The sequence below is a fragment of the Oryza glaberrima genome, chromosome 9 (genome assembly GCF_000147395.1).
Source record: "Oryza glaberrima chromosome 9, OglaRS2, whole genome shotgun sequence".
NCBI lineage: Eukaryota > Viridiplantae > Streptophyta > Magnoliopsida > Poales > Poaceae > Oryza > Oryza glaberrima.
Genome location: NC_068334.1, coordinates 8,318,727 through 8,345,937, shown reverse-complemented (window position 1 = coordinate 8,345,937; position 27,211 = coordinate 8,318,727). Strand labels below are relative to the sequence as shown.

Here is a 27,211-nt window from a genome sequence, read left to right as displayed (position 1 = left end):
TGAAGGTCCGGTTCAGATTTGGAATAAGTTTTTGGCGCGGTTCATTTTCGAAATTAGCTTTTGTAAAGGATCAAATTGTCAAAATTTTTGCAGCAAGATGACTGGGCCAGAAGGCAATGTCTCGTAGTACTTGACGCTTCATTTCTTATTTTCACCGTCGCTGCTTGCTGCCGATTGATCAAATTCAAACTTCAAATTTCATTTTTGAAACATTACTAGTACAAAATAGTTGGCAGCTATTCACTATTTGGAGGGAGTATGTATATCCCCCTCTCTCTTCTATTTGACATTTTTCTCCCGTCTGAACAAAGCGAGCCAACTGCCGGCGATATGGCCGCTACGGCCGCCTCCTCCTTCTCCGCCGCCGCCTCCGCCGCCGCTCGCCGGAGCTCCCCCTCCCACCTCCGACTCCTAGCACGCCGCCACCTCCCGTTCTCGTCCACCGTCTCCTTCTCCGCCGCTGCGCCACCGGCTGCCGCGGCGAGCTTCGGCTGGGAGGACGCCCTCCGCGTCGCCGCCGACGACCGGCGGGGCGACGAGTCCGACCTCTCCGGGTACTTCCGGAAGGTCGACACCTGCAACCGTGGAATGGTGAGTTTCTTGCCCCTACCGTGTCAACCGCGCGCGCTTGAACGCCTCAGGTGTGGATTTTTAGTTGGGGTTTCGCAGGACAAGAAGGGGGTGTTCGTGGAGTTCATGGTGGAGGATCAGGTTGTGGGGTATATCCACCAAGGGTGAGTGCAGTTATTATTTCCAATTTGAGACTAATGTGTTCATAATTCGAATTCTGTCTTCCAAATTTTGCGAATCGTGAGGAACAGCCATTCAGTCAACTCCATGTCAGTATAATCCTTGATCGGATAGAACTCTGCTTTTTCAGCTTATGATCAACCGAGCCAAACAGGATATAAATATCCCTGAAAATGAGGGTATAAATATGACAGATACTGCGGAACATGCGTAATCGTAACTAGTCTCATTGCAGCCTAAAATATTATGGTTGATCTGCATTATTGTTTAAATAATGTGGTCAGTCACACTATCTGATTATGGCTCGTTTATTTGAACTGGCTGCATCTTTTTTCAAGATTTAAGTTGCATACTTGTACAAATTTCGCATCTTTCTGTGTCTAGTTATTTTTGTCCACATAGTAAGTGTAAATGTATGTTTTGTATTGAAATTTCGATATTCTTGTCTGTATGAGGTAAGCTCATACCATGACGAGCACAAAGTTTTATTATTTGGGATTCAGTCTCTGCATTGGCAGTGTGGACTATGATGATATTTTACTACTTATCACAATTACAATATTCATGATTCAGTGTATATTTTAGGGTGAGATTGGTTTTACAAGGTTCTTATCTCATTCATGCCAATTTCAGTTTTGTCGAACATCTAAGAGACTTCCGTGATGTTTTTACCATTGCCTCGGGCAGCAATGGAAACAATAATGTTGAACATGTGACTCTCCATTTATCTCTAAGGACTCCAGATGAACGAACAAATGCTGTTGGAAGTGTCATAAGAAGCCTAGGAGATCTGATTCCAGGTATTCGAAATGAGGTACTCTCCACAATTCAGTATCCAGGTCATTTGATTCTTTTATGAACACGCTTGATTTTAAATTCTGATGCATTTATTGATTTGTTGAATGTTGGATCCTGCATTTTTCAGTTGAATTGCCACAGTTGTCTTTTAAATATTCTTGTTGTTTTATTAGGCCTTATTGGGGACTTCACATTTTCTCTTTATAATCTCGTTCTAATAATATTTTGCAATCTAACAGCTCTATCCAATAACATCATCTTATGGCATGCCTGTTTACTTCTCTCTGGAACGTGCTGCTGCTCCCTTCTTTGGTATAAAGGTTCTCTGTCATGCTTCCTTATTTTTAAAAGGAAATCTATTATATGCCAGTAGTGTCACCTATCTGCATATGTTAGTGAATTGTAGGGAAGTGTTCTACATCCCAAATAGCTGCTCACTGCTAATCATATCTGCCATGTGGCAATTTACTGGCTTTTTTGTTTTTTGATAATTGACATGGTCTAAGTGCTCAATCCTTATCGATGAGATGTTATGTATATATGGCAGGCTTATGGAGTTCATATGAATGGGTATGTTGAGAAGGAGAGCCAGAAATTTCTTTGGATTGCTAAGAGAAGTGATACGAAACAGACCTTTCCAGGAATGCTTGATCATCTTGTTGCTGGTGGCCTGGTGTGCATTTCCATCACTCTGTTTTTTTGGTCCATCTTATTAGCAGTAGTTATTTTTCAATTATCATCTTGTTTTAGTAAATTATGAAACTTTAAAACAATTGCATAGGACCTTTTGATGCTTTCATTTCTTCGTAAACAATTAAAGGGGAACTGTGCATATATCAGACCGTAACATTTTAAGCTTCTATTTGATTATTGTCAGATCCAGCCTAAGATTGAATTGGCTGAAGTGTCTGGTTAGTGGTCACTGGTCACCAGTTGTACCACTGGGTCAGCGATCAAACTTCATTTTCCACTATAATATTTATAATGCATGTAATCTCCAAATAAAAAATAATCTATGATAAAATTTCATTATGTTCTGAACGTTGTGGTCATAACCAGCTACATCAGATATATGGAAAAGAAAGTTTCAGCATACTTTGGGCAACATAAACATCCATGTTCTTGCTGGATTTTGTTTTACGTGCAAATGATGTGCCTCAAATGGCCTTAAACTCTTGTCCATATGATTCTTTTGCTCCTAACGTTTTGGGGCATCTTGGCAATTATATACCTGCTAATCTGATGTTCTTGGTAAAGCTTAGATGAGAAATTTCAGCTGGCTTTTGGGACAATAAATTGTAATATCATACTTCTTATTATTTATAATGATGTAGGCTGCATGAACAGGTGGCCTCTTTAGGGTTCATATAAAGTTTCTCTAAAGGGTTTTAATCTGTCTTGTATGTCAAAAAGTCAATTCAATCAAACAAGTAGGGATGTGTTAGTCTCAAATGTGTGGCTCAGTGCTTCGCTCTGACATGTTGTTTCTCTGTTGTGAAACTGAATAGCTAGCTATTAACTTACATTGATTGGTACACTGATTCCCCTTGAAAACTTTTAGCCATATGGAATCTCCTGTGAAGAGAATGTTATCAAGGAATGTGAAGAGGAAGCAGGAATCCCAAGATCCATTTCAAGCAAGTAATATGACCGCTGTTGCCTGAAAAATTATAAATTTCTCTGTGATCTTCATCGTGTTTGCCGTGCAAGTACCCATAGTCTAACTCATAATTACCATGTTTGCTAGTGCTACCTCTGTTGGAGCGATCTCTTACATGGATATTGAAGGGTTTAGATACAAAAGGGATGTTCTCTTCTGCTATGACCTTAAACTTCCTCCAGATTTTGTTCCTAATAATGAAGGTAAACATTCCCATTTGGCAGAACAAAAACTTGACCCTAACCATATGCTATACTTCTCTGTTCCCTACAAATGGTACTCTAGCATGAAAATATTTAATGAATCTTCTACCAACTCTTGCAGATGGAGAGGTTGATAGCTTCAGATTAATCCCTGTACCACATGCTGCAAATATTATCCGGAGGACACATTTTTTCAAGCCAAATTGCAACCTTGTGATTATTGACTTTCTCTTTCGTCATGGGTATCACGTGCATATTATATCCTTCTTTTGTTCCTCGCAACCAAAAAATGAAATTCCTTGTTCTATCATTAACAAAAGTTTCTCACATGCTGTCTTGATAATATCCCCTTTAGGTATATAAACCCAGATTACCATGGCTACCTAAAGCTGCTGCAAAGCTTGAGGAGAGGTGATTGCTCGTAGTGCTGCCTTCAGTTCAGACTGATTATGAGGATCTTAAATTCAACACTTTACTCTGTCAAGTGCTTTCATGTCCTCCAGTGATCGCAGTGTGTAATCACATTTGTCGAGCCTTGGTTCAGATTCTTGAAAACCTTAACCTCCATGGCTCCATACACATACAATCTGAAGAACCAACTGTGGCTAGGATTATCCAACTAGCAAGTGCAAATGCTTGCTTGATATTTGATTTTTGCCCAACAAGTTCAGTGTTTGATTTGCTTAATCGAATTTGTGATGATGGACACCAGGCGTTGCGGAAGGTGGATCACTTGGCATGGAGCTATGGATGGATAGTTCGTCCCTTATCCTTTATCTTTTTTTTTTTCTGGAAAACAGGGGATAGTACTGGATTTGAGTATGAACATAAATAGTGAGGGAATATGAATTCATATATGGAGGAAATATATGTCAAGCTAAAAGGGAATTGCACTGGTCTCCCGGCAAAAAAAAATAGGGAACATCACTGATCACGAATACTTATTAGTGTGATATACTATCACGCAAGTAATTATCATATGACTATTCGAGCGATATGTCCATATGAAATCAGATTAGCAACTTAACAAGCACATTTAGCCGTGTATATGATATGTACTGACTACTGAGATTTTTCTTAAAAAAAGAAAATAGGCCACTAGAGCGCAGGGGTTTCCAGCAGACCTTAAGCAGGAGACCACAACTTAGAGTACGAAACTAACACTAAGGCCTGGGTTAGTTTCCAAAACAAAAACTTTTCACCCATCACATTGAATGTTTGACGCATATATGGAGTATTAAATATAGAAAAAAAATAATTACACAATTTACGTGTAAATTGTGAGACGAATCTTTTAAGCCCAATTGCGCTATGATCTGACAATATGGTGCTACATTAAACATTTACTAATGATGGATTAATTAGACTTAATAAATTCGTCTCGCAATTTCCTGGCAGAATCTATAATTTATTTTGTTATTAAACTACGTTTAATACTTTAAATATTTGTCCGTATATCCCATGTTAACTAAGGTTGTGTTTAGTTCAGCGCAAAGTTTGGATTTTGGTTGAAATTGGAGATGATGTGACTGAAAAGTTGTGTGTGTATGACAGATTGATGTGATGGAAAAGGATTGAAGTTTGGATCCAAACTTTGGATCTAAACACAGCCTAAACCCAAAATTTTTCTATAAGTAAACAAGGCCCAGATTCGAGTGCTGAATAGATGTACTCCCTCCGTCCCAAAAAAAGATAAACCCTGGTTTCCGTGTCCAACGTTTGACCGTCCGTCTTATTTGAAAAAATTATGAAAAAAATTAAAAAGATAAGTCATGCATAAAGAATTAATCATGTTTTATCATCTAACAACAATGAAAATACTAATTATAAAAAATTTTCATATAAAACGGACAGTTAAATGTTGGCACGAAAACCCACGGTTTGTTTTTTTATTGGACGGAGGGAGTATCTACTCACAGAGAAACTAGGCTTGGTAGGCGACGAGATTCAACATGGCATGTTCTGCTGCAAGCAGTAACCTTTGTCAATTCTGGGAACGCATCACTCTCCAGTCTTACACGTTTTGCCCTTAATTAGTCCATCATATCACTTCACCACACATATGTTATGACTGCAGCTGTGCATTCTAGGTACTCTCTCCGTCTCAGAATGTAGCTATTTTTAGAATTCAAATTTGTCCAAAAGAAAGCTATTTCTAGGTAGGTGAGAGGCTGTTATACCTGTTTTACCCCTGCTGACATCCAGTGCATTGCATCCTACAGCACTGACACACCACATATCCCTAGTCCATGGAGGAGACGAGGAGATAGGCACCAGACTTCTTTGGTTTGAATTTTAAAAGTTAGTCCCATTTTTTATTCTGGATATGCAGGTGCCAGGGGAATAGCTGCGTGTCCATGCAGGTGCCAGGGGAATAGCTGCGTGTCCTTGTGCCAGCATATTCATGATTCCATCAAAGAAGGGCACTATGGTCATAACACCCAAAACCTTAATCCATCCAAACAACCTAGAAATAGCTACATTCTGGCCTAGTATAAAAAACTGGACCGGCCCGGCGGTTGAACCAGTAAAAACCGGAACCAACAAATAGCACGGTTCGGTTTCGAGAAAAGACCGCCCAGGTATGTAAACCGCTAAAAAGCCGTTGGACCGGCGGTTTTCTATTGAACCGTCCTAAAACCAGAGCGGTCAGACCGTGAACCGTGCTAGCTATGTGGGAAAAATTAATTTTTTGGTTGGGCTGTTGGGGAATCGAACCCCAGAGCTCGTGCAAGGGGCATGCATGACTTAAACGTTCTCACCTAGCCAACCGTGCAAGAGGAACTTGCTGCTGAGAAGAGAATAATTACTTTATTTACCATTTAAAGTCGACTATGACTTCAAAAAATAATTAACAATGAACCGGCGGTCCAACCGGTGACCGGCGGTTCGACCAGTGAACCGGTGAACCGACGAGCTCACCGGGTCAGTCTCCGGTCCGGCTTTTTCTACTATGCATTCTGGGACAGAGGTAGTAGGATGTTTTATGAACGTACGGTTGAGTTGGCATGTTAAATTTGTTGTTATCTTCTATGTGCACGAATATTGGTAGGAGATGAATCATTCGGGAATCGGATGTATCTCTTGTGCAAATTCTGGACTAATCTAATCGTGTAGAGTATACTCTTGTGTGCCTTCTTAGCCAATGGATGTCAGGGATGAATTAGCAGAACACACAACATGAGTACATCAGATCGATCAAAATAATGATTCATAAATTTCTGCAATAATCTAATTGTTTAGAACATATACTTGATTGTGGTGGCAATCAAATTCCGGTTCAGCTATTACACAGGTTAAACAATGAAAAGCTATAATTTTAAAATGGTCCATCATAACTATATGCTTAGGTGGTGATAGTAGCTAGAACAACAATTTCAATATTTGAAACCGAACAATTGGGTTCTCGTTCAGAGTTAGGATTGTATGCTCTATTTAGAACGATGAACTTCCTTGAACAAGCTAAAATCATAATGCCAGGCAAATTGAACACAAAAAGGCTAATGGCAAATTACAGGCCACAAGGGTGAATACACCTATTTACCTCTTTTGGCCTCGGTCTGATTTCTTTTTTTCTCGTGCATGCGGATTTTGGGCTGAAACAAGCAACATCAAACATGCTTGTCTCACAGAACAAAGCAGTATATATGGCCCCATGGCGCAATAGGTGTTTGTCTTTTTTTTCTCTTTGCAATTTGAATATTTCTAAGTATAAAGTTTGTATATCTAATATTTCTATGAATAAAGTTTTACTTTTTTTCACGTATAAAGTTTCCATACTTTTGTATTTACACGTATGTTTCTATGTATAATGTTTCTACTTTAATTTATTCTACAAAGTTTCTATGTACAATTTTTTTCTGTGTAAATTTTATTTCAAGTAGAAAAAAAAACTGCATTTTCGCAAGTGGGTCGCATGGTCATGGCCTTGATTCGGTTCGGACTTCCTGCTCATGGGCTTTATTTGAAGGGTAGAGAGAGAAAACTTGTGGGCTTTCCCGATTCGGATTCTCCTCACACAAGTGAGCCAGAGGGCACGCTCGTGCAAGCCACGTGCATACATACGTGTGCATTAGACCCACCACCATTTATACATAGAAAAATATTTGTACATAAATTTTAATTATGTATTTTTTTTATTTTTCATAGGACACTGAAAATAATTCATTCTGAACAGAAAAGGAGCTAGTTGCTGGTGCCGGGTATGCACCGGCATACCCAGAAAATTCGGAAAAGATTTAGTAGGCAATATGCATCAGTGGGCTGAAACTAAGCAAAAGCCCAAGAAGTAAAAGTCTAGTTGTTGCACAGCCCACCAGAAGATGATGTTGTTAACTTGTTCCCCTTTGGCTAGCACTCATGCGGTAGGGTTTGGAGCAGGCGTTGGTGGCGCTGCGACAGCGTGGCGCGCTGTGGCACTGTATCATTGATCGGCAGCCTCATGGCAAGCACGACGCATGGACGGTTTGAGCGTCGTGGCGCTGCGGCCGGACAGCGAGCACCGGTGGCAGAGGCTGCCGGTCACTGGACTAGGCGCTGACTAAATCACCTGGTCCAGTTCCACTCATTATCTGTCCATGTCCAAGTATACTCAAACTTCTTCAGTTCTTTGTCTCTCTGATTTTTTTTTCTTAACAGATGGAGACATAGATTGATTGAAAATTGAAAACTAGAATGAGCTAACAAGTGAAATCAATGAGAGTACAAACTTCAAAAATTGAATACATGTTTTTGTGATTTGTACGCTGAGATCAAGTTGAATCAATCAGATTAGAATACGAAGAAGAATATGGGTATTCTTTTTCTTTCTTTAGCAAAGCACCATTAGATTCTACTTCATCAGGCCATGCCCTATGCTTCACATTTCTAATGGTGATGGGAAACCTTAGAACAGGGAGGGAAAGTAACTGAACAAAGTGAGTTGTGTTATTTTGTTCTTCAATTCACCCTCAGGATACACCAATACTTTCCTAAATTTAAGACTATATTTGTGTCATTATGTGCATATAGTGTTTGATTTGCCTCTCTTGATAGCTAGCATGGGCACACCCAGGACAAAAATCCTGGGTCCGCCACTGGTTGCGGTACTCTGAAGATAAGTTCAGCCCAAAGAATAGAGCATGACAGTAAAATGACGAAACTGATTCCAGAATAGCAGGAGACGCTATTGTTCATCTATTGTCCCTTTATGCCGATGACATTTGCAAAATAAAATCCCATGCAAATTATTTTTCTCAATCATATGTCATTCACATGAAGAACAAAGTAGTTATCAGAAGATTCCAATTTTTCTAATAATTCCATGTGAACTAGACAGCTCTTGGTTAAGTTCATTTGTTCATATGCTGACTTGTCAAAAAAGGGTGACAACTGAATGACAATCCTACTGCTTAACAAAATTAAGCAAATATGCTGTAGATTGTAGCAGTAAGTATCTTGTTAAACTTTCTAGATTAGTAGTGCTAGTTGAAACAACTAGATGATGTTCATGGAGAAGCAGAAGTGGAAAGCTTGCAAAGCAGTTGAGATGGGTTAACGTTTCTCAGGTCCGTTGAGGATGAATGTATCTTTTTCTCTCTCACACTCTCCTCTACAACCCTTCTCGCTGATGGTGTCTGAGAGGTCACCGTGTTTCTTAGTTGTTTGGACAGTTTGCTGGGCAGCTACTTTGTAGGTCTAGCGGTGTCTGGTCACACGCACAGTGGTGTTGTCAGCATGTGGTGGTGTGTTTGTTTTTCTTTTCATTCCTAATTACAGATTCACAGTATTATAGGCTTATATTTTTTTCTACTATATTAATATGAGATAGGAGTATCACACTGTCCGATACCGTTTGTTTCGAAAAAGAAGAGCTTGCAAAGAGAGGAGGTAAACAACATGTTGCAAAGCTAATGTGATAGGATGCTAATTAAGGTGAGAGAACGGAAACCGGTGGACAGACCACCTGATGATCTTTTTTCTATATGCTTGTGTATTTAGTCTGCTCCAGTTTTCCAAGGGTTTATGGCTCTTTAGTAGGAAAAGGTTGGTTTTTTTCTTCTATGTTAATGCCTAAATATAAAAGTATGCCTTTTTATGTTGCAAAAATCGTGTTTTTGTAAGATGGAAATCCCAGCGGATCGGTGTGGTATATGAATGTGGGTATTCTTTTTGTTTGGCTTTCTTCCAAAAGCTAGGTCATTATGCAATATAATGATCTTACTTTTAAAAAAGTTGAAACAACTAAGGATCGATGGAAGTATCCCAGATAGACCGAGTATCTTCTCTAGCATAGTTAGTACTAATGTATTATGAAAACCAATTATACCAAATTGCCAACCAAGGTTCTCTTTTGAGAACAACCAGACCTGCATTATTGTCATTATCTTCCTTCCTAGAACATGGCATTGTGCTACATGGTTAGTAGATTGCACATGGCGGCAATGCCATTTGCCGCCATTGAAGGTCCACAGCAAGATAAGGTTACTATCTTTTCAGAAATAGTTTTTCACTAACACTAACAAATGGGTCAACGGCTCCCAACATCTTCTGAGAACATGGAAAGACTATTGATTTAAAAATTGTCCCAACCATTTATAATGACAAAACATAAGTTGCCTATCATTTCCATATATGATGAGATTCATGGGTACAAGTACATACATAATTAACTTAAATGACAACCGAAAGCAATGGCGGATTCAGTGTGGAGGCTGGGGAAAAGGAAACCACCCAGTGGATCTCCAACGAGAACAGGGAAGGGCAGCTAGAGGAAGAAGGCAACGAGTCCCCTCCTACCTCAAGCTTCATCCCTGAAAATCGTAAATGCATTTCCAATTAACCTGACATTCCAAACCTTTTTTTAAAATATATATTTTAGCAGGATACTAGATGCTAAAATTAAAGAGAAAAGGAAAAATCTATATCTATGCCTAATTAAAAGATAAGTAAGGTTTCCGGGTTTTTCGTATGTTGTTTAGTTTTCCATGTCCTACGCGCGTGTAAAAATAAGTAAGGATTGTGTTTTTCTTTTCATCTGTTGTACACACATGTATTATGTCATCCGACTCTTCTCTGGGCCTATTTGGCACAGCTCCAGCTCCAGCTCCACTCTTCCTGGAGCTGGAGCTCAGCCAAACAGTTGGGTGGAGCTCTCTCACAAAATGTACTAGACTTGTGGAGCTGGGTTTAGGCAGCTCTACAGCTTCACTCCAGACTCAACTCTTGGAGTTATATTTAGGAGTTGGAGCTGTACCAAACAGGCCCAGATATCAGTTTCCTGATTTGCACAGCTAGGTCCAGTTGCCCACCATCAGATCCAAATAAACACAATAATCAGTTTTGGCCCAATGTGTGAAATGGTCGGCCTGTGTGCTACAATTTGCATTGAACACTGTATGCCGTCATCCGGCAAAACTTTCTATGCTTTCTACAAAAAGCAAAACCTTTGTGCCTTTTGTAAAAAAAGAAAAAGGAAAAAAGAAAGGCAATTAGTCCACTCGAACCCCAAGCTACATTTGCCAGTAAATCATATATACATTTCCAATTAAGTCAACATTCAAAACCAATTTTTTTTAACAATATAAATCTTTTTAAGCAGTGTCCAACATGCCAAAATTAAAGAGAAAAGAAAAGGAATAAGATAAAAAAAATCATAGAGAGATCTAATGGTTGGATCTCTTTGTACCACAACGTTGTGCGCATAGCAATTTATAATCCATTGCACAGAATCAAACTGCCAAATCGTGGAACTGACTGAGATCTCGCCGCAGAGCTGGGAGAAACGCCAAAAGAACATGAAGAGAAGCAAAAGCAAAACTGCTGCCAGAACAGCACGATGAGTCCCTTTTTATGATCTTAATAATAATTAGTAATAGTCCCTAGTCTCTAGTCATAGTTAAAGGTTTGCCTAGTTAAAGCGATGCAAAGCTTTAAGCAGCAGTAGCTCTCACTCTATAGGAATATAGGATCCAGCAGGTCATTCGATCGAGTGAATTCGCTAGTCGCTACGGTTCAAATGTTCAATGAAATAAAATAACGCATAATAAAAGACACTGTGTTATGTTTTGTTTTTCGCTTGGATCGTGTCACTACTTCAGTTAAATATAAAAGCAGTGACATGTCATCTTTGAAAAATAATCATAGTAGGCAATTTTATTTGGATAATAACATCCACGACACAGAAGTACAGAACTCACACTACCAACGACACTTAAGGCTCAGTTCGGCACCCCATCATAGTACGGAAATAAGAAAACGGAGCAATCCATTAGCACATGATTAATTAAGTATTAGTTTTTTTTTAAAAAAATGGATTAATTTGATTTTTTTTAAGCAACTTTCGTATAGAAAGTTTTTGTAAAAATACATCGTTTAGCAGTTTGAAAAGTATACGCGCGAAAAACGAATGAGAGGGGTTGGGAACATTGGGTGCCGAACACACCCTTACACATATCCAAAATATTTAGTCTGACTCATATTGGATAATATGTATTCCCTCCGTAAAAAAAAAACAACTGAGTACTATGCTGCAACAAAAGACATACTCTATGTTTAAATTTATTGAAAATATGTCACATCGTAGTACTTGATTGCCTTTTTTTTGGATGGAGGGAGTACCTGCTTAGTTTTAGGAGTAAGAGGAGAAATTAAGAGCGAGGAAAAATTACCTAGGTGTACCCTAATAAATAAAAGATGATAGGAAGTGAGTAGGTAGTTAAGGGTAGAATGAGAGAAATTTAAGTTAGATGTGATTGATGAGATAAATAATACTTTCTCGGTTTCATATTATAAGTCGTTTGACTTTTTACTAAGATTAAATAAAAAAATTAGCAACATCTAAAATATCAAATTAGTTTTGTTAAATCTAACATTGAATATATTTGTTTCAGGGTTAAAAATACTAATATATTTTTTTATAAATTTGATCAAACTTAAAAAAGTTTAAATAGGAAAAAAATAAAACAACTTATAATATAAAGCGAATATAGTACCGTAAGATTGTACTTATTCTGGGACAAAATTTTGAGCCTAAAAATGTACCCCATCCGTAAAAAATATAAGAATCTAGTACTGGATGTGACGTTTCATGGTATGTCCAGATACATTATACTAGGAAATATATGATCAAGTCTTAAATTCTTATATTTTTTTAACGGAGGGAGAGAGTATTTATCTTAGAACACACTAGTAGGTAAGGTAGTAACAATAATCCGCTCATTAAACGAAAACCAAGGGAGTGTATTATCTGCGTATGCTGTAGGACATGCGCGTTCACAGCTCACAAGACGCCTAAATTGTGTGAACAAACAAACAGCGGAACTCATCTGCCACCTGTACTTCCTGCTTGTTTTAGCCGCCTATTTCCTGCTTGTTTTATCCAACTTGTTTGGGTTTGAATAAAAAAAGTGCGTCTACATCAAACTGGCAAAGTACACGCTACCTCGTTGAATTTTGCTTTGACTGAAGCCAGCTTAAGCTGAATAAAATAGAAAATATGCAACGTGTCCCAAATTTGTACCAAGGCCGACAAACTTGGTTTATATGCCTCATAATGGGTTTGTGCCGTGACAAATTAAGAAAAACAAAGAAAAGTTTGACAACATCACAAACATTCTATAATTAGCATGTTGGTATTATCTCATTTATATGTATATAAGTTAGCTAAAAATTTGTGAACAAATACTAAGTTTAGGATTTAAACCCATATATAGCGAGCCAAGTACATAATCATGTGGCTGCCATCTAGCTAGTACTTATTAGTTTTTAACTTATAGACTCGATCTTAATCAAGCTATTTACTTGACGATTAACTTTACCACAACTCAAAATACCAATTTGTGATATGCCATAAAAATAAAGAATTGTTAGTCACAAGTGAAATACTTTGGCTAAATATAGAGCATCTCCAACAGCCTCTCCAAATGCCTTTCCAAGCCAAATTTTAGCCACTATAGAAAAACAAAAACTCCTCCAACAGTCTCTCCAAATGGATGGCCAAGCCATCCGGCTGGCCAAAATACTCCCTCCCCTAGCCAAATTTGGCCAGCCGAAGTCACTGGCTAACGGTGGGCCCCACGAAAACACGCACCGTGAGGGGAGATGGATTGGGGCGACGGCGAGAGAGGGGCGAAAAAGGCTAGCGAGGAGCGAGGCGGCTCGATGGCGAGGACGCGATGGCTCACGGCGAGGGCGCGATGGCTCAACGGCAAGGCGGATCGACGGCGAGGCGGCTCTACGACGAGGGCGCGATGACGAGGGAGGAGCGAGGAAGGCTGGCGAGGAGCGGATCCCGTCGTTGCCCGTCGTCGTCTGGCGGGATGGCGGCGGCAGTGACGGCCCTGAGCTCCGCCCCCTCCCCTCCAAGCCATTGACGCCTTCCGCCTTCCCGCGCCGCCTCCGCTGATTACGGACTCCGCTGCGCCGCCTGCGCCCAACGTCGACGAGAAGGAAGGAAAGGGGAAGAAGACGAGAAGGAAGGAAAGGGGAAGAAGGAAGAGGGGGAGAGAGAGGAAGAAGAGGAGAGGAGAGGCTGACATATGGGCTTGTTATTATTTTGGAGAGGATAAATAGAGAGTCTGTTCGAGTGAGTATGTCGTTTGACTAGCCAAATCAGATAGAGAGTTAGCTATATGGGTGTTTAGAGAGTCCAATTTGAAAATGTTGTTGAAGATGCTCTAAGAGAATGACATGTAGGGCAATGTGCTAACAAAGTGTGAATTGCCTCAATCTTCTCATCTCAACAGGATAACATCATTTTTTACCGTGCCACGTCACTATCCACACGACACTTAATTTTTATCCCAACCAGCTCAACAATATATCCATCCCACGGTTAAAAACTTTTTTCTGTGCTAACCCCATGGCTAAAATTGGCTAATTATCCACACATTATCCACAAATCCAGTGCAACAAAAACCCCAAAAACCGCACGCACAAGACCCGGGGGTGCGTGTAACTCCTCAACCATATAAAACTCCACGCATCCAACGACCTCGATCCCCTGATTACTCTCTCCTCTGTTCTGCACTGCTGTTCGTCGCCCAGCCTAGATTAGGGATGATCAGGGATTAGATTAGTGACAGAGGCCCGATTAAACAAGTGATCAAACTCACTGTTAGTTTGTTTAATCACTGCTGATTGATGCTGCTGCTGCTGTTGTGATTTTTTTAGGGCTAAAGAGTCCAAGACGAGAGGTATCTTTCTTGAACAATTGGCTCTGTTGACTCGCACTGCACTCTCTCTCTCTCTCTCTGTACTCCTCTTATAGCTGTTGCTTTCTTTCTCTCTTTTTTCAGAGATTCAGAGTTGTCGCGTGTGTATAAACAGATTTGGAGTTGTTGCGAAATTTCTTGGGGAGGAGAGGAGGAAGAGTGTGACTCTGAATCTCTGTCTCTGAAACTCAGAGAGAGAGAGAGAGAGAGAGAGAGAGAGAAGATGGCAGGAGGGTTCGTCGGCGGCGGCGAGGCGATCGCCGGGAGGGCGGAGCAGTACGAGGGGAAGATCACCGGATACTTCATCCTCGCCTGCATCGTCGGCTCCTTCGGCGGGTCACTCTTCGGCTACGATCTTGGAGTCTCCAGTTGAGTATCCTGCATCTTAGTTCTTGTGTGTTCTTGCTAGTGATGTTCATCTGTTCAATTCTTGGAATTTACATTTTCTTTTCGTGTCCATGAAAGATCTGTTCTGAGGTTCTGAGGTTTTTGTCTCTGAATTTTCTGAACTTTCTTTCCAAAAGTTTGGTCCATTATCACTGAACATCTATCGAAAGAATCATTTCCAAATTTGAAAAAGGAAAATTAGGAGCCTGGATTATTCTGTTCGAGGTTTTGTTAATTGTCTCGATCGAGGGTAAATGCTGACTGAAAAAGAATTCGTTGTCGAGGCAAAAAGGAGTGTGTTAATGATGGCGTCTCCATCTTGATTCTCCGTGAAAATGTTTATTTTGGGGACGCAATTATTTGACACGGCTGCAGAGCTGTCCGGGGTAATTAGGAAGCTATTGTTAGCCACTTAACGTGCAGTGTCTGTCCTCTCATTTTCAGTAGAGATATCTTCTCTCATGAAAAGCATTTAAACCCCAAGAACACTCTAAAACGTTTTTATACAACACCATAAGAAAAACATTTCTTTTTGGTGAAATAACAATGTAAAAGCCAACGCCAATTCTGCAAAATCTTTATAGTTTGCAACTATCGGAACACTCTTTGCAAAATATGCATTCCATGATGCTTCTCAATTATCAAACGAACAATCTTTGCAGAAGTGCAATCTTTGTGCTTTGAAGTTACTGAACAATCTTTGCAAAAATGCAGTCTTGATGCTTTACAGTTATTGAGCAATCTCTGCAAAGGCGCAAACTTTATGCTTTGCAATTGCAGAACAATCTTTGGAAAATGCAAACTTGATGCTTTTCAATTATCGACCGAACAGTCTTCACTTCTTTACATAAGTGCAGTCATCTGCTTTGAATTTGTTGAACCGTCTTGCCAAAAATGCAGTCTTGATGCTTCATAGTACAATCTTTGCAGAAGCGCACTTTGCAAAAATTACAGTCTTTTCAAGAACGCAAACCTTGATGCTTTCCAATATTTGAACAATCCTTGCAAAACTGCAATGCTATCGAACAAGAAATCAACAAGAAAATGAAACAACCAATCGATCTCTCTTTCTCAAGAAAAAAAAAATCAAAAATCAAAATGTGCAGGTGGTGTAACAACCATGGACGACTTCCTGATCAAATTCTTTAATCTTTCATTTCTGTCCAACAATCTTTTTCAAGAACGCAAACCTTGATGTTTTCCAATCTTTGTACAACACTTGCAAAACTGCAATGTTATCGAAGAAGAAATCAACAAGAAAACTAACCAATCTCTCTCTCTCTTTCTTAAAAAAAAATCAAAATATTCTGGTGGCGTGACGGCCATGGACGACTTCCTGATCAAGTTCTTTATGCTTTTTTTTTTAACATGCAAAAGGATTGCATGGCAGTATAATCTGATCAAGTTCTTTATGCTTCCAACTCTTTCTAACAATATTTTCAAGAATGCAAACCTTGATTCTTTACAATCTTTGAACAACTGCGATCTTTTTGCTCTGCAAGACTGCAACTGCAATGTTATCGAAGAAGAAATCAGCAAGAAAAAAAAAAACCAATCGATCTCTCTCTCTCTCTCAATGTGCAGGTGGTGTGACGGCCATGGACGATTTCTTGATCAAGTTCTTCCCGGAGGTGTACGCTCGGAAGAGCGCGCACCTGCACGAGACGGACTACTGCAAGTACGACAACCAGGTGCTGACCCTCTTCACCTCCTCCCTCTACTTCGCCGGCCTCGTCTCCACCTTCGCCGCCTCCCACCTCACCAGACGCCGCGGCCGCCGCGCCACCATCATGGTCGGCGCCGTCAGCTTCTTCCTCGGCGGCGCCGTCAACGCCGCCGCCGCCAACGTCGCCATGCTCATCGCCGGCCGCCTCCTCCTCGGCGTCGGCATCGGCTTCGGCAACCAGGCCGTCCCCCTCTACCTCTCCGAGATCGCCCCCTACAACATCCGCGGCGCCGTCAACCAGCTCTTCCAGCTCACCACCTGCCTCGGCATCCTCGTCGCCGACGTCATCAACTACTTCACCGACAAGATCCACCCGTGGGGGTGGAGGCTGTCGCTGGGGCTCGCCATGGGCCCCGCCACCGCGATCTTCGTCGGCGCGCTGTTCTTGCCGGAGACGCCCAACAGCCTCGTCGAGATGGGGCGGCTGGAGGAGGCGAGGCGGGTGCTGGAGAAGGTGAGGGGGACGAGGAAGGTGGACGCCGAGTTCGAGGATTTGAGGGAGGCGAGCGAGGCGGCGAGGGCGGTGCGCGGCACGTTCAGGAGCCTGCTCGCCGCGCGCAACCGGCCGCAGCTCATCATCGGGGCGCTCGGGATCCCGGCGTTCCAGCAGCTGTCCGGGATGAACTCCATACTCTTCTACTCGCCGGTCATCTTCCAGAGCCTCGGCTTCGGCAACTCCGCCGCGCTCTACTCCTCCATCATCACGGGATCCATGCTCGTCGTCGGCGCGCTCGTCTCCATGGTCGTCGTCGACCGCCTCGGCCGCAGATTCCTCTTCATCGAGGCCGGCATCCAGATGATCTCCTCCATGGTCAGTACACTACACAGACGTTTCTTGATTTTTCTTTGACGGTGCTCGGAGGACTGACGCCGGCAAGGTGTTTGTGGAAATGCTTAGGTGGTGGTGGCGGTGATCCTGGCGCTCAAGTTCGGGCACGGCGAGGAGCTATCGAAGGGCGTGGGCACGGTGCTGGTGGTGGCGATCTGCCTGTTCGTGGTGGCCTACGGGTGGTCGTGGGGGCCGCTGGGGTGGCTGGTGCCGAGCGAGCTGTTCCCGCTGGAGATGAGGTCGGCGGGGCAGAGCGTGGTGGTGTGCGTCAACCTGTTCTGGACGGCGGCGGTGGCGCAGTGCTTCCTCGCCGCCATGTGCCACCTCCGGTGGGGGGTGTTCATCCTCTTCGCCGCGCTCATCGTCGTCATGTCCATCTTCGTCATCCTCCTCCTGCCGGAGACCAAGCAGGTGCCCATCGAGGAGATCTGGATGCTCTTCGACAAGCACTGGTATTGGAAGCGCATCGTCAGGAAGGACCCCAAGTATCAGGGCCACCACCACCACCAGATGGCCGCCATGCCAACCGCCGCCGCCGCCGCCGCCGCCAAGTCCGGCTCGTCGGAGGTTTAGATGATGATGATAATGAATTGATGATGGTTTAATAAGGTTTTAGTGGGTGGTGATTAAGACTTGATCTTGAATTGTTCATGTGGCAGTAGCTTTTTTGATCTTTGATTGATGCAAAAGAGGTCAGAGGGTTAATGCATGTGTGTGCTCGTGTGTCTATAGTTTTAGTTTCATGTTCTTCAGAATTCGATTCAGTGTAGTGGTGGGCTGATTAATGGATCTTGATGATGCACAAGGAATGCAGTGTTCTGAATTCTTGAAATTATTCTCAATATAACTTGTAGATTTGTGTAGAGTTCTGGTTTTGCTAGTTGGCTAGAGCTAAGTACTACCTCTGTTTTAAGGTTATAAGACTTGCTAAGTACTACCTCTGTTTTAAGTTATAAGACTTTCTAACATTGCTTACATTCATATAGATGTTAATGAATCTAGACACACATATATGTCTAATTTATTAACATATATGCTATGAAACGAAGAAAGTAGTAGAGTTTGATCTTCGTTTTGTCGGGTTGTTACCTCTGGTCTCTGCCCCCCAGCTGAAAGCCTGAAACACTGCCTATGTGGCTTTCGATAAAAAGCCGGGTGTCTGACCTTTTCTCTAAAAAACTTGTAGATTTGCTCTGATGTTTTTGCAAGGTGTGTTGCAGATAATTCTTCATTTTGCAGGAACGATTTGCTTCTAAAACGATTATAGTGTGACAGAGACCATCGTGGCACCAATATTTCTCTTGTAATTAACAGTTTTACCTAGGTCATTTGTGACTGATGCGATGCTGACACCACAGTTGAGCTAGATCAGTGGATAAAGTAGATATTATCTGAACATCATTTGTGCCTGATGCAATGCTGACACTATAGTTGAGCTACACCTCACCAGCAGAACTAAATTAAAATGATAAATGCTATCTGAGCATCAACAAAAAAATTAAAGATTTGCGGTCGCTTTCATCCGTCAAATGGTCATGGGACGATTTAAATAGGACAGGCCGGAAACTCTGAACATTTCAGAGTCAAACGATCACATGCATATGTCTGACTCATCAGTTCTTCATCCATACCATAGTTGGAGTCAACAGTCAGTGCAGCTTATCTCTAGGCTCTAGCGATCTTGCCATGCTCATTGCTTCTCCTTATAAAATTCTGAAACATCGCAATCCCCAATTCTCGCCGTTCTTTGCGCCTTTCAGGAAACTGAAAATTCAGAGTTGGCATCAGCGTCATACCTCTGGTGGAATTTGAAGTGTACGTGAAGATTTTCCTGCTACTATCTGTAGCTCTCTGTCATCATTTTGGGCTGACCTTTTGCACTATTTTTAAGTTTTGTGTTTATAAAGATTTGTACTCTGTCCGTTTCAAAATATGAAAATTTTTAGGATACAAAATTTGTACCACAATATAAATATTTATGGGAACAATTTAATTCCAATACACAGAAATCTATTAATTTTCAACAAATGGGATTCTTAGGAAGGGAATATAAATAATTCAAAATGTACAATTTGACCACCAAAGTCACAAGGGAGAATCTTTTCCCTCTACTTTAATTAGTTTATGTACTTCGGAACGGATAGGCTATCTGTCATCAAGAAATGTATGTGTTTCAGTTTGACCTTTTCTAAGTGGTACATAGTTTAGTCAGTGCTACTTATCTGTTGCTAATTATTTATCTTGCCATTGCTTGAAGTAATACGATACACTAGTAAAATATACTACAGTATCCAAGAGTTCACCTGTTTCTGAAAAGCCTATTGTCTACAGACTGGAAGCATCAGACTTTTCTCATGAAACAGACGTGAAGACTTGCGTAGCATCAGCGACTTGAAATCACCATTTTATAATTCCAGAACTGAACAAGATCACACAGTGCTGCAACTGAAACTGACTGCCCTGAACAATGGTAAATTGGTAATTTCTCATGCACATAAGTACTCTCTCCATTCCAAAATACAGTACTTCTATCGACTTAGCTATTTTTCTACCTACTTCTTTATCTCAATCAATTGTTCGTCTAACATTTAATTTCTCAATCGCTTTTTCATTTCAACACATCACAATTTAGCCTCTCTACTTAATTCCCGTGAAAAACTTTAAAAGTGCTTATATTTTGGGACAGAAAAGGTACATGAATAAATTACAGAAACACCAGTAACCGACAATACAAACATTTCAGTACCTTAAATCGTATTTTCTGGCGTAGTACTACTTTTCAACATGTATTCATGTTTCACACAAAATTAAAGACTGTCACATCAGAGTTTGAACGACTGAACATCGAGTGCTAGACTCTGGTGTTGATGAATGCATCTGAATTGCAAATGGTGAAGCATTTGATAAAATGAACTTACAAGGTCCAAGCCTGAAGATCCTGAGGCATCCAGGGTTTTCATTATCCTGCAGATTATATATATACTGGGTGCTATTAGGGATAAAGCGGTCGAAAACTATATCATTTTTTATTATTTTTGAGGAGCAGTATTGGTACGGTTAGGAATTTTCTGTGTTTGTGAATTTAACTATTCTTTGACGACTTCAAAAAAATGCAAATAAAAAATAGAAAACCTAAATTTTACATATACCTATAAACAGAAGCAATCAGAAACAATATCATTTTTTATTACTGTTTATGGAAACTGTATGGGTAGGAATTTCCATATGGTTTTCACCCTTAGGTGCCATGCCAGTTCACTTTGTGGCACTCTGCTGAACAGCCTGCTCGTATAAAACTGCAATTGAATATGTTCCACGATGTATGCAGTTGCTGGAATCTTATAAGGATTAAGGATTAACATATTAGGGGCTGGAAATGGATTAAATTTAGTCAAGTGGAAACATCTTGTGGTCATGGGGGTGACAGGGGTGTGCATTGGGTACCCCTGAGACTGACTCTAGGGGTGTGCATTGGGTACCCCTAAGACTAACTCTACAACACAATTTAAGCTAAAAGTACATGATGGTATCTAATGGGAAATCAATGTGTTTCGATTATTAATTTGTGATGAACAATGATATATGAGATAACTGGTTTTGATATTTATGATATGAGTAAATTGCATCAGTAGTATAAGAACTTGGCAGGTGGGTGCAATTTAGTGCAACAACTTAAAAAATATGCAAACCGGTACATGAACTTGGCAATCAAGTGCATTTTGGTCAAAACGTTTTTACATACATATGATTTAACCTATTTTGTTTGTTCTATTATAAGCATAACTACTAGATTATTGGTCCTGAGTACAATTGAATATGTTTGACTAGTAGAATCGCTCGAAAATTATGTTACAACAATTTTTTTTGCACCTAGTGTAACGACTTGAAAAATGATTATGAGTACAATTAACGATCATTATATTTTTCGGTTTCAAATCGACAGGTTATTTATTATTGTAAGCAAGCAAATACAATACATCTAGACCATTATTATTTGACAATCATAGATTATTGGCAACGACGACTACTCTTTTTTTTTTACTACGTGGCTTTAGATTATTGGCAACGACAACTACTCTTTTTTTTTTTACTACGTGGCTTAAAAAAGGTGTGGTGTCTAATATTGATTCTTTAACCAAAATGCACGTACTAGCCAAGTTGTTGCACCTAAATGATCATTTTTCAAGTTGTTACACTAGATCGCACCCATCTACCAAGTTTATATACCGTGGACGCAATTTACTCTTATGATATTTAGCGAAGTGGTGCTAGCTATGTGGGACCAGATTGACTAGGCCAGTCAGACCAGCCAACCCGAAAGTTTGATGGACTCCGTGTTGGTGTAACTGTCAGGTTGTTTATTTGGATACACGTGATTATGAATCCTAGATGATTTATATACGTGTGTCGGTGATTTATATACGGTGTATGCTAATGTTGAGTCCAGTTGCTGCCCCCCCCCCCCCCCCCCCCCCAACCATCACCAATGCATGCAAAAATAAGGGTCTGTTCAGATTATAGCCAAAATAAACTTTACTAAATTTTGGCAATCTTGCCAAAACTTTGGTAGGATTTCTTATGTATTTACCAAATTTGACAACAAACTAAACGTAGATATTTTTTTGGCAATTTTTTTTTTAAAAATTGTATCGTTCGTTGAAAATGGTATCAAAGTGAACAAGCCCTAAATCTAGCTAAGTTGGCAACTAAGAACCACAGCAACAAAAAACATAACTGTCAAAGATAGTTCACTTTCACACTTACGATTGCCAACTTCCAAACATCATTTGACATTTCAGTTTAAACATCGTTGCGCTTACATGATTCCAGTACATTTCAACCAAGCATCATTCATACTCAAATGTAGCAGAAATATGACATTTCTTGGGCAAGTCACATTGTTCAGATTGCAGAACGGTATTCAGGAGTAAGGTGGGCAGAAGCCAGCCACAGAGCACCAGCAAACACACACCTTACTTACACCTTGGAAAATGCACCCTGTCGACATAGCCTCCCGACATCGCCGTCTGAACATTCCTCCGGAACTTTTGTGGGTCATCTCGGAGGACAGCCGCAGCATCATGGTTCAAGGGATCCTCGTCATTGGGTTGCTGCAGGTAATGTAGCAAAGATAATTGTTACATGAGAAAACACAGTGCAAATGGTGAGTTCTATCCCACAAAGACAACAATTTCACGTGAGATTTAAAATAGTAATATGGCAAGTAGCAGACTAGTTTAGACATATCTGCATGTAAAGGTTCAATCTGGTTTAATCATGTGCCACTTCGGAAATAAACTACTAAGCCATTATTGCTGATAGAAAATAAAAGATTGATCAGTTCCTAAAACAAATACTTACAATGAAAAGAAGGTTCAAACCATATACAATGGTATTGATATTCAAGACAGGCTTCCAGTCTTCACGCAGGATATTCAGGCAGACATTTCCGTCCAAGTCAATATTAGGGTGATAAACCTACAAGGTCAAATGATCAATATATTACCGATAAAGCCCTTCCCTTGGCATAAGCCGGTCTGGCTGATTGCGTCGTGTAACAAAAACTCATTTTCTTCTAATATATTGACGTGCAATTCTTTAGCGCGTTCGCGAAAAAAAAAACCGATAAAGAAAGGAGTAGGCTACAGTTAATAGAATCTATGTTACCTTAGTCGTGCACTTGACCTTGGGCAGCTCGTGAGGGTAAGTAGGAGGAACTTGTAAAGTGAAAACAAAAGCTCCACCCCTATGAACGAAAAGACATTGGATGTTAGAATACTTCAATTTGAAATAATCTGAAAAAAGTTACACCTTGTGTATATTGAAAACACACAAATGATTTATTTCCAATTACCATCACTTCTGTTTTTTAGGGCAAATATGTCATCCATATTGTTCATAATGTTTTTACAGCAAAGGAGAGGGAACAAAAAGAATGTACAGACAAAAGATTCATTATAATAGTCCAGGACTCCAGGAAGATAGGAAAAGAAACATCTAATGAAAAAATGAAAGCAATCTACAACAGATTATTATTAGCTACTTTTATTTGTATTTGAAAATTTTAAAAGAATGGAACAACCCTTTGTCCCTTCTACATCAAGAGAAATCGTCAGGTGTAATGTAAAATATGAGCTAATCCTCCTAAACCATATTTATCAACAAACATGTCTCCAAGTACATCAAAAGTTAAATGCGTGCGATTTAAAGATGTCAAGAAGCATCCAATGCCTCGTAACACTCTACATGTGGCAACTTTCAACAGTAAAAAGTTTTATAGTAGTTTAAATGTTCAGTCAAAATTGAAGTACAGAAAAACTAAATTGATATAAGAGCATGTGTAATAGAACAGCTAAGAGATTTAATGGGCTTAAAAGAAACATCTAGAATATACTTACACATAGTATCCTTCGTCAGGCCGAAGAGTAATCTCAATGTTCATCAGATCATCCTTTCCATTAGGAAAAGTAATGTTGGTTTTCTTTGGAAGATTAAGCTCAGCAATGTCTGTAAGATACAATATCAATAGTCAGCAAGATCCATATTTGGAAAAACTATACTAACGAAAAAGGAACTATTTCCATCATATAAAAAGATCCAAAGACAGTGAGAGTCATGCCTATTATGTTAATATTTAAATAGGAGCCTTGACAAAAAGATAGGTTTCTAGCAATAGTGTAATCAACATATCTAAACATCATTATGGAATTATTTCAGAAGCGAATTATATGTGTGCCACATGTTCAATTTGAGTTGAAATAACGTTAATTAGATTTTAGTTGAAAATGCAGATTTAGTAAAAATTAAAATTGGACATTTGGATCTTTCTCTTTATTAACACATACTAAGTAGAAGTCATGATGTTGTCATGGTTGTCACATGTAGCAGCATGTCCTTGTGTGGGCCAGCAAGATACTATCAGCCCACTCACCCACAGCCCATCCTTTGTCTCAAGCCCACCAACATCCTGTTTAGTACTGGCTAGTGCCCACTACTCCCAAGTCACACCACGCTGCATGTCCTATCCCTAACCGCCTCATTCACCCCCTCCAACTCCCCACAAGGTCCATATTTCTATAGAAGAGCGGCCAATAAAGCTAAGTACACGCTCAACCAATATGGTGACAAAAGTACAACATAGTTTGTACATTCACGGACATTTCATATATAGATAATAGTTAGCATTTAGATCCTTGTTTAATGCATGTTCATTTGTATGACACAGTTCTAGAGATGTAAATACATAAATTTAGCAAGAAAGAGAAGTTCAATCTAGCACTAATCAGCACACATTGAATAGTATAATATCAGAACGCTAGAAACCAAATAACACAAGTAATACAATAAAAAAAAACTTCTGCAAAAACAAACCTTTATGGAGACGTAATTCTCCTGGACTTTGCTTCTTAGCAGGAGGTCTCCCATTTGTATTTGCCGCCTCTTCCTTCTTCTGTCCCTTTATCTTAAAGAGGTTCAACATCTTCTGTGAAACAAGAGAGAAAAGCTTATAGAATGAAGTATTAAAAAGAATGTGTCTTTTTGACAATATAAACAACACTGACATATATATATTAACAGAAGAAAAGCATCCACTTGAAATAAAGGATCATTTTACATGCAAATAAGTACAAATTAATGATGAACCAGAGAGCAACTGTTCAGTCAGTTATCTCAGTTTCTTTAATCATTGTAATAGGGAAACCTGCCAACCTCTTCAGGCCTGAATGCCTTTAGCAGCCATCAGGCATCCCACATCAATTTCTCTTACCCAATATATTAAATCAGTAAGTGGGCCATAATTCATTCCTTGACCCTAATAATAGGCAGAATCTCTTAAAGACAGTCAAAATTTTTGTAAATTATGTGAGACACAATCATATCATCGTACCGTTGAACAGTAAAAAGCACCATGATAAACTCCATGATAGAAAAAAAAAGAGAAACACCTACCACCACAGGACATAACATATACTATACATTGACAACCTGAATTTCTTTCTTTTTTTTTTAAAAAAAAAGGCAATGCACAGCTTCATTCTGTTGAATAATCGATAGCAAGTACTAAGTACTACCCCTAAAATCATGAGTTAATACACTGAATTCGCAGTATACAAATTTCAACAAATATATTAATCCATAGAGGTGTCGATACATTACACAATGAGATGAAGGGTTTGGATAAACAATGGCCATTGGTTCAAAAGAGTACATGTATTAAAAAAAACCACAAATAGGCTAAACATATGAAAATTTCCGGAGGTTTTGGTACCACCTCCTAGACACATGATAAAAAAGAGAGGGGATAAGAGAAGAAACATGAGGATTATAGTGACTTCTCTTATAAACATACAGTACAACTTAGCTAAATCTATAGTTGGCTAGGGAAATCAATACTTTGTAAACAAATTAACTTATTATGTCAAAACCTTCTTAAAAGCTTACCTAAACTAATAGATCATACACAAAAGTTATTAAACAATCAAAAGTCATGCAAAGCGCGACTATGTGGGTAGTAACAGAGTGAATTATAAAATCTATGCACTAAAAAAGGTTTTCCTTAAGCCTCCATCGTTTCCAAGAGGATGCTCGTTTTTACCAACAAGGTGACAAAAACACAACAAAAGTAACAGCAAGGACTAACCCTAACAAGATACTAGTTAAACTCCCGACTCCAGCCAAAAAAGCTGCGGCATAAAAAAAAGGTTTTTCAAAATCAAGAATCAGCCTATCATCAGCAAAGGAATTTAACTTTGGATAATCGGCTAAAATTCCACCAAACGATCAGCATTACTACAATTCTCCTACATCCCCAACTATTCATATGCCCCAATTCCCAGTGCGCCCCCCCAAACCTGAAAACCTAGATTTCCACGGAAACACCCAGCAGATGAATCCAGCGACCACAACGGAAAACGAAAGCTTCATCGAAATTGAACCCAAAAAAAAAACAACTAGAACAAGAACAATAGCAGATTAAAATTAACCCTCCTCCCCTCATGGTTTCTTTACCCATGATCAACCGGCAAAATAAAAATATAAGGGAAGAATCTTTCCGCAAGAAAGGAGACGCACCGTACGAAGCGCCGGTCGCCGGTGGACGAGGACGAGGAGGAGGGAAGAGCCCGCCGGAGTGATTCGTCGGCGGCGGCGGTGGCGGCGGAACACCCGAGCAGAGCAAAGCTGCTGCCTTTTTGTGCTGTTTGCGGGAGAGAGAGAGAGAGTTTGGGCCTTGTGGGCTGTATACAGGAAAACTATATAAAAAGATAGATAAATCAAAAGGAGAAGAATTCGGAATATTACGCCGACTCGCTTTTGATTTCAAGATGCGACCTAATTTCGCACGTCTTTTCAGTTTTTCACCTAATCACGGACACGACACGACGTTACTATTTCGCGATGTGATTAAAGAGATTTAATTTAAAGGTGTGATTTTTACGTCTCTATGATATATTCGGCTTCTGTTCTTGATCGTCCGTATAATTGGAGATGGACTCGGAACTCATGTTCGGACTATGGCTTGGAAGTCTATTATATTTCGAATCAAAGTATGTTGGTGATTTATTACTGATCGATGGTAATACGCGAGATGTGTTTAAAATTTGAGATGTGTTTAATTTTCGTACCATTTGCACCTTTGCGGGCCCAACTAATGCACGCATGCCCCTG

At 40.1% G+C, this 27,211-nt stretch overlaps 3 protein-coding genes across 9 annotated transcripts; 2 read left to right on the top strand and 1 right to left on the bottom strand.

The window, feature by feature from the left end:
• Positions 1 to 266: 266 nt before the first annotated feature.
• Positions 267 to 4,592, top strand: LOC127783641 (nudix hydrolase 20, chloroplastic-like). Of its 5 annotated transcripts, none has more exons than XR_008019368.1 (9): positions 267 to 591; positions 670 to 734; positions 1,384 to 1,564; positions 1,788 to 1,868; positions 2,096 to 2,221; positions 3,110 to 3,185; positions 3,296 to 3,411; positions 3,533 to 3,660; positions 3,767 to 4,592. XR_008019368.1 is itself a non-coding variant. In XM_052310834.1 (9 exons), exons 1-9 carry the CDS (start codon positions 331 to 333, stop codon positions 3,824 to 3,826), a joined length of 1,098 nt encoding a protein of 365 aa, XP_052166794.1. In that variant the 5' UTR covers positions 270 to 330; the 3' UTR covers positions 3,827 to 4,467. The 5 variants fall into 5 exon arrangements, 4 of the variants coding, with proteins under 4 accessions (XP_052166795.1, XP_052166794.1, XP_052166792.1 ...); XM_052310834.1 differs by having other exon boundaries at positions 270 to 591; positions 3,110 to 3,189; positions 3,767 to 4,467; XM_052310833.1 differs by having other exon boundaries at positions 272 to 591; positions 3,110 to 3,189; positions 3,533 to 3,653; positions 3,767 to 4,461.
• Positions 4,593 to 14,386: 9,794 nt separating this feature from the next.
• Positions 14,387 to 18,410, top strand: LOC127785083 (sugar transport protein 14). 2 transcript variants are annotated; one of them, XM_052312505.1, is made up of 4 exons: positions 14,387 to 14,585; positions 14,719 to 14,971; positions 16,575 to 17,527; positions 17,615 to 18,410. In XM_052312505.1, exons 2-4 carry the CDS (start codon positions 14,827 to 14,829, stop codon positions 18,116 to 18,118), a joined length of 1,602 nt encoding a protein of 533 aa, XP_052168465.1. In that variant the 5' UTR covers positions 14,387 to 14,585; positions 14,719 to 14,826; the 3' UTR covers positions 18,119 to 18,410. The 2 variants fall into 2 exon arrangements, with proteins under 2 accessions (XP_052168465.1, XP_052168464.1); XM_052312504.1 differs by having other exon boundaries at positions 14,688 to 14,971.
• A 3,901-nt stretch (positions 18,411 to 22,311) lies between these two features.
• Positions 22,312 to 26,785, bottom strand: LOC127784064 (NEDD8-conjugating enzyme Ubc12-like). 2 transcript variants are annotated; one of them, XM_052311243.1, is made up of 6 exons: positions 26,618 to 26,785; positions 24,917 to 25,028; positions 23,944 to 24,052; positions 23,213 to 23,291; positions 22,907 to 23,023; positions 22,312 to 22,656 (listed from the first exon to the last, which is right to left on the bottom strand). In XM_052311243.1, the coding sequence occupies exons 2-6, from the start codon at positions 25,023 to 25,025 to the stop codon at positions 22,519 to 22,521; spliced, it is 552 nt and encodes a 183-aa protein (XP_052167203.1). In that variant the 5' UTR covers positions 25,026 to 25,028; positions 26,618 to 26,785; the 3' UTR covers positions 22,312 to 22,518. The 2 variants fall into 2 exon arrangements, with proteins under 2 accessions (XP_052167203.1, XP_052167204.1); XM_052311244.1 differs by having other exon boundaries at positions 24,917 to 25,025; positions 26,618 to 26,780.
• Between the last annotated feature and the right edge of the window lie 426 nt (positions 26,786 to 27,211).

Bases quoted from the DNA above. Each gene is read 5' to 3' on its own strand.
- LOC127783641 (XM_052310832.1), top strand. From the start codon at position 331: ATGGCCGCTACGGCCGCCTCCTCCTTCTCCGCCGCCGCCTCCGCCGCC. The intron at 592-669 runs GTGAGTTTCTTG...GGGGTTTCGCAG, and splicing joins ACACCTGCAACCGTGGAATG to GACAAGAAGGGGGTGTTCGT. The intron at 1,869-2,095 runs GTTCTCTGTCAT...TATATATGGCAG, and splicing joins CTCCCTTCTTTGGTATAAAG to GCTTATGGAGTTCATATGAA.
- LOC127785083 (XM_052312505.1), top strand. From the start codon at position 14,827: ATGGCAGGAGGGTTCGTCGGCGGCGGCGAGGCGATCGCCGGGAGGGCG. The intron at 14,972-16,574 runs GTTGAGTATCCT...CTCAATGTGCAG, and splicing joins CTACGATCTTGGAGTCTCCA to GTGGTGTGACGGCCATGGAC. The intron at 17,528-17,614 runs GTCAGTACACTA...GGAAATGCTTAG, and splicing joins TCCAGATGATCTCCTCCATG to GTGGTGGTGGCGGTGATCCT.
- LOC127784064 (XM_052311243.1), bottom strand. From the start codon at position 25,025: ATGTTGAACCTCTTTAAGATAAAGGGACAGAAGAAGGAAGAGGCGGCA. The intron at 24,053-24,916 runs GTTTGTTTTTGC...TGTATCTTACAG, and splicing joins AGAATTACGTCTCCATAAAG to ACATTGCTGAGCTTAATCTT. The intron at 22,657-22,906 runs GTAAGTATTTGT...CATTACCTGCAG, and splicing joins GTTTGAACCTTCTTTTCATT to CAACCCAATGACGAGGATCC.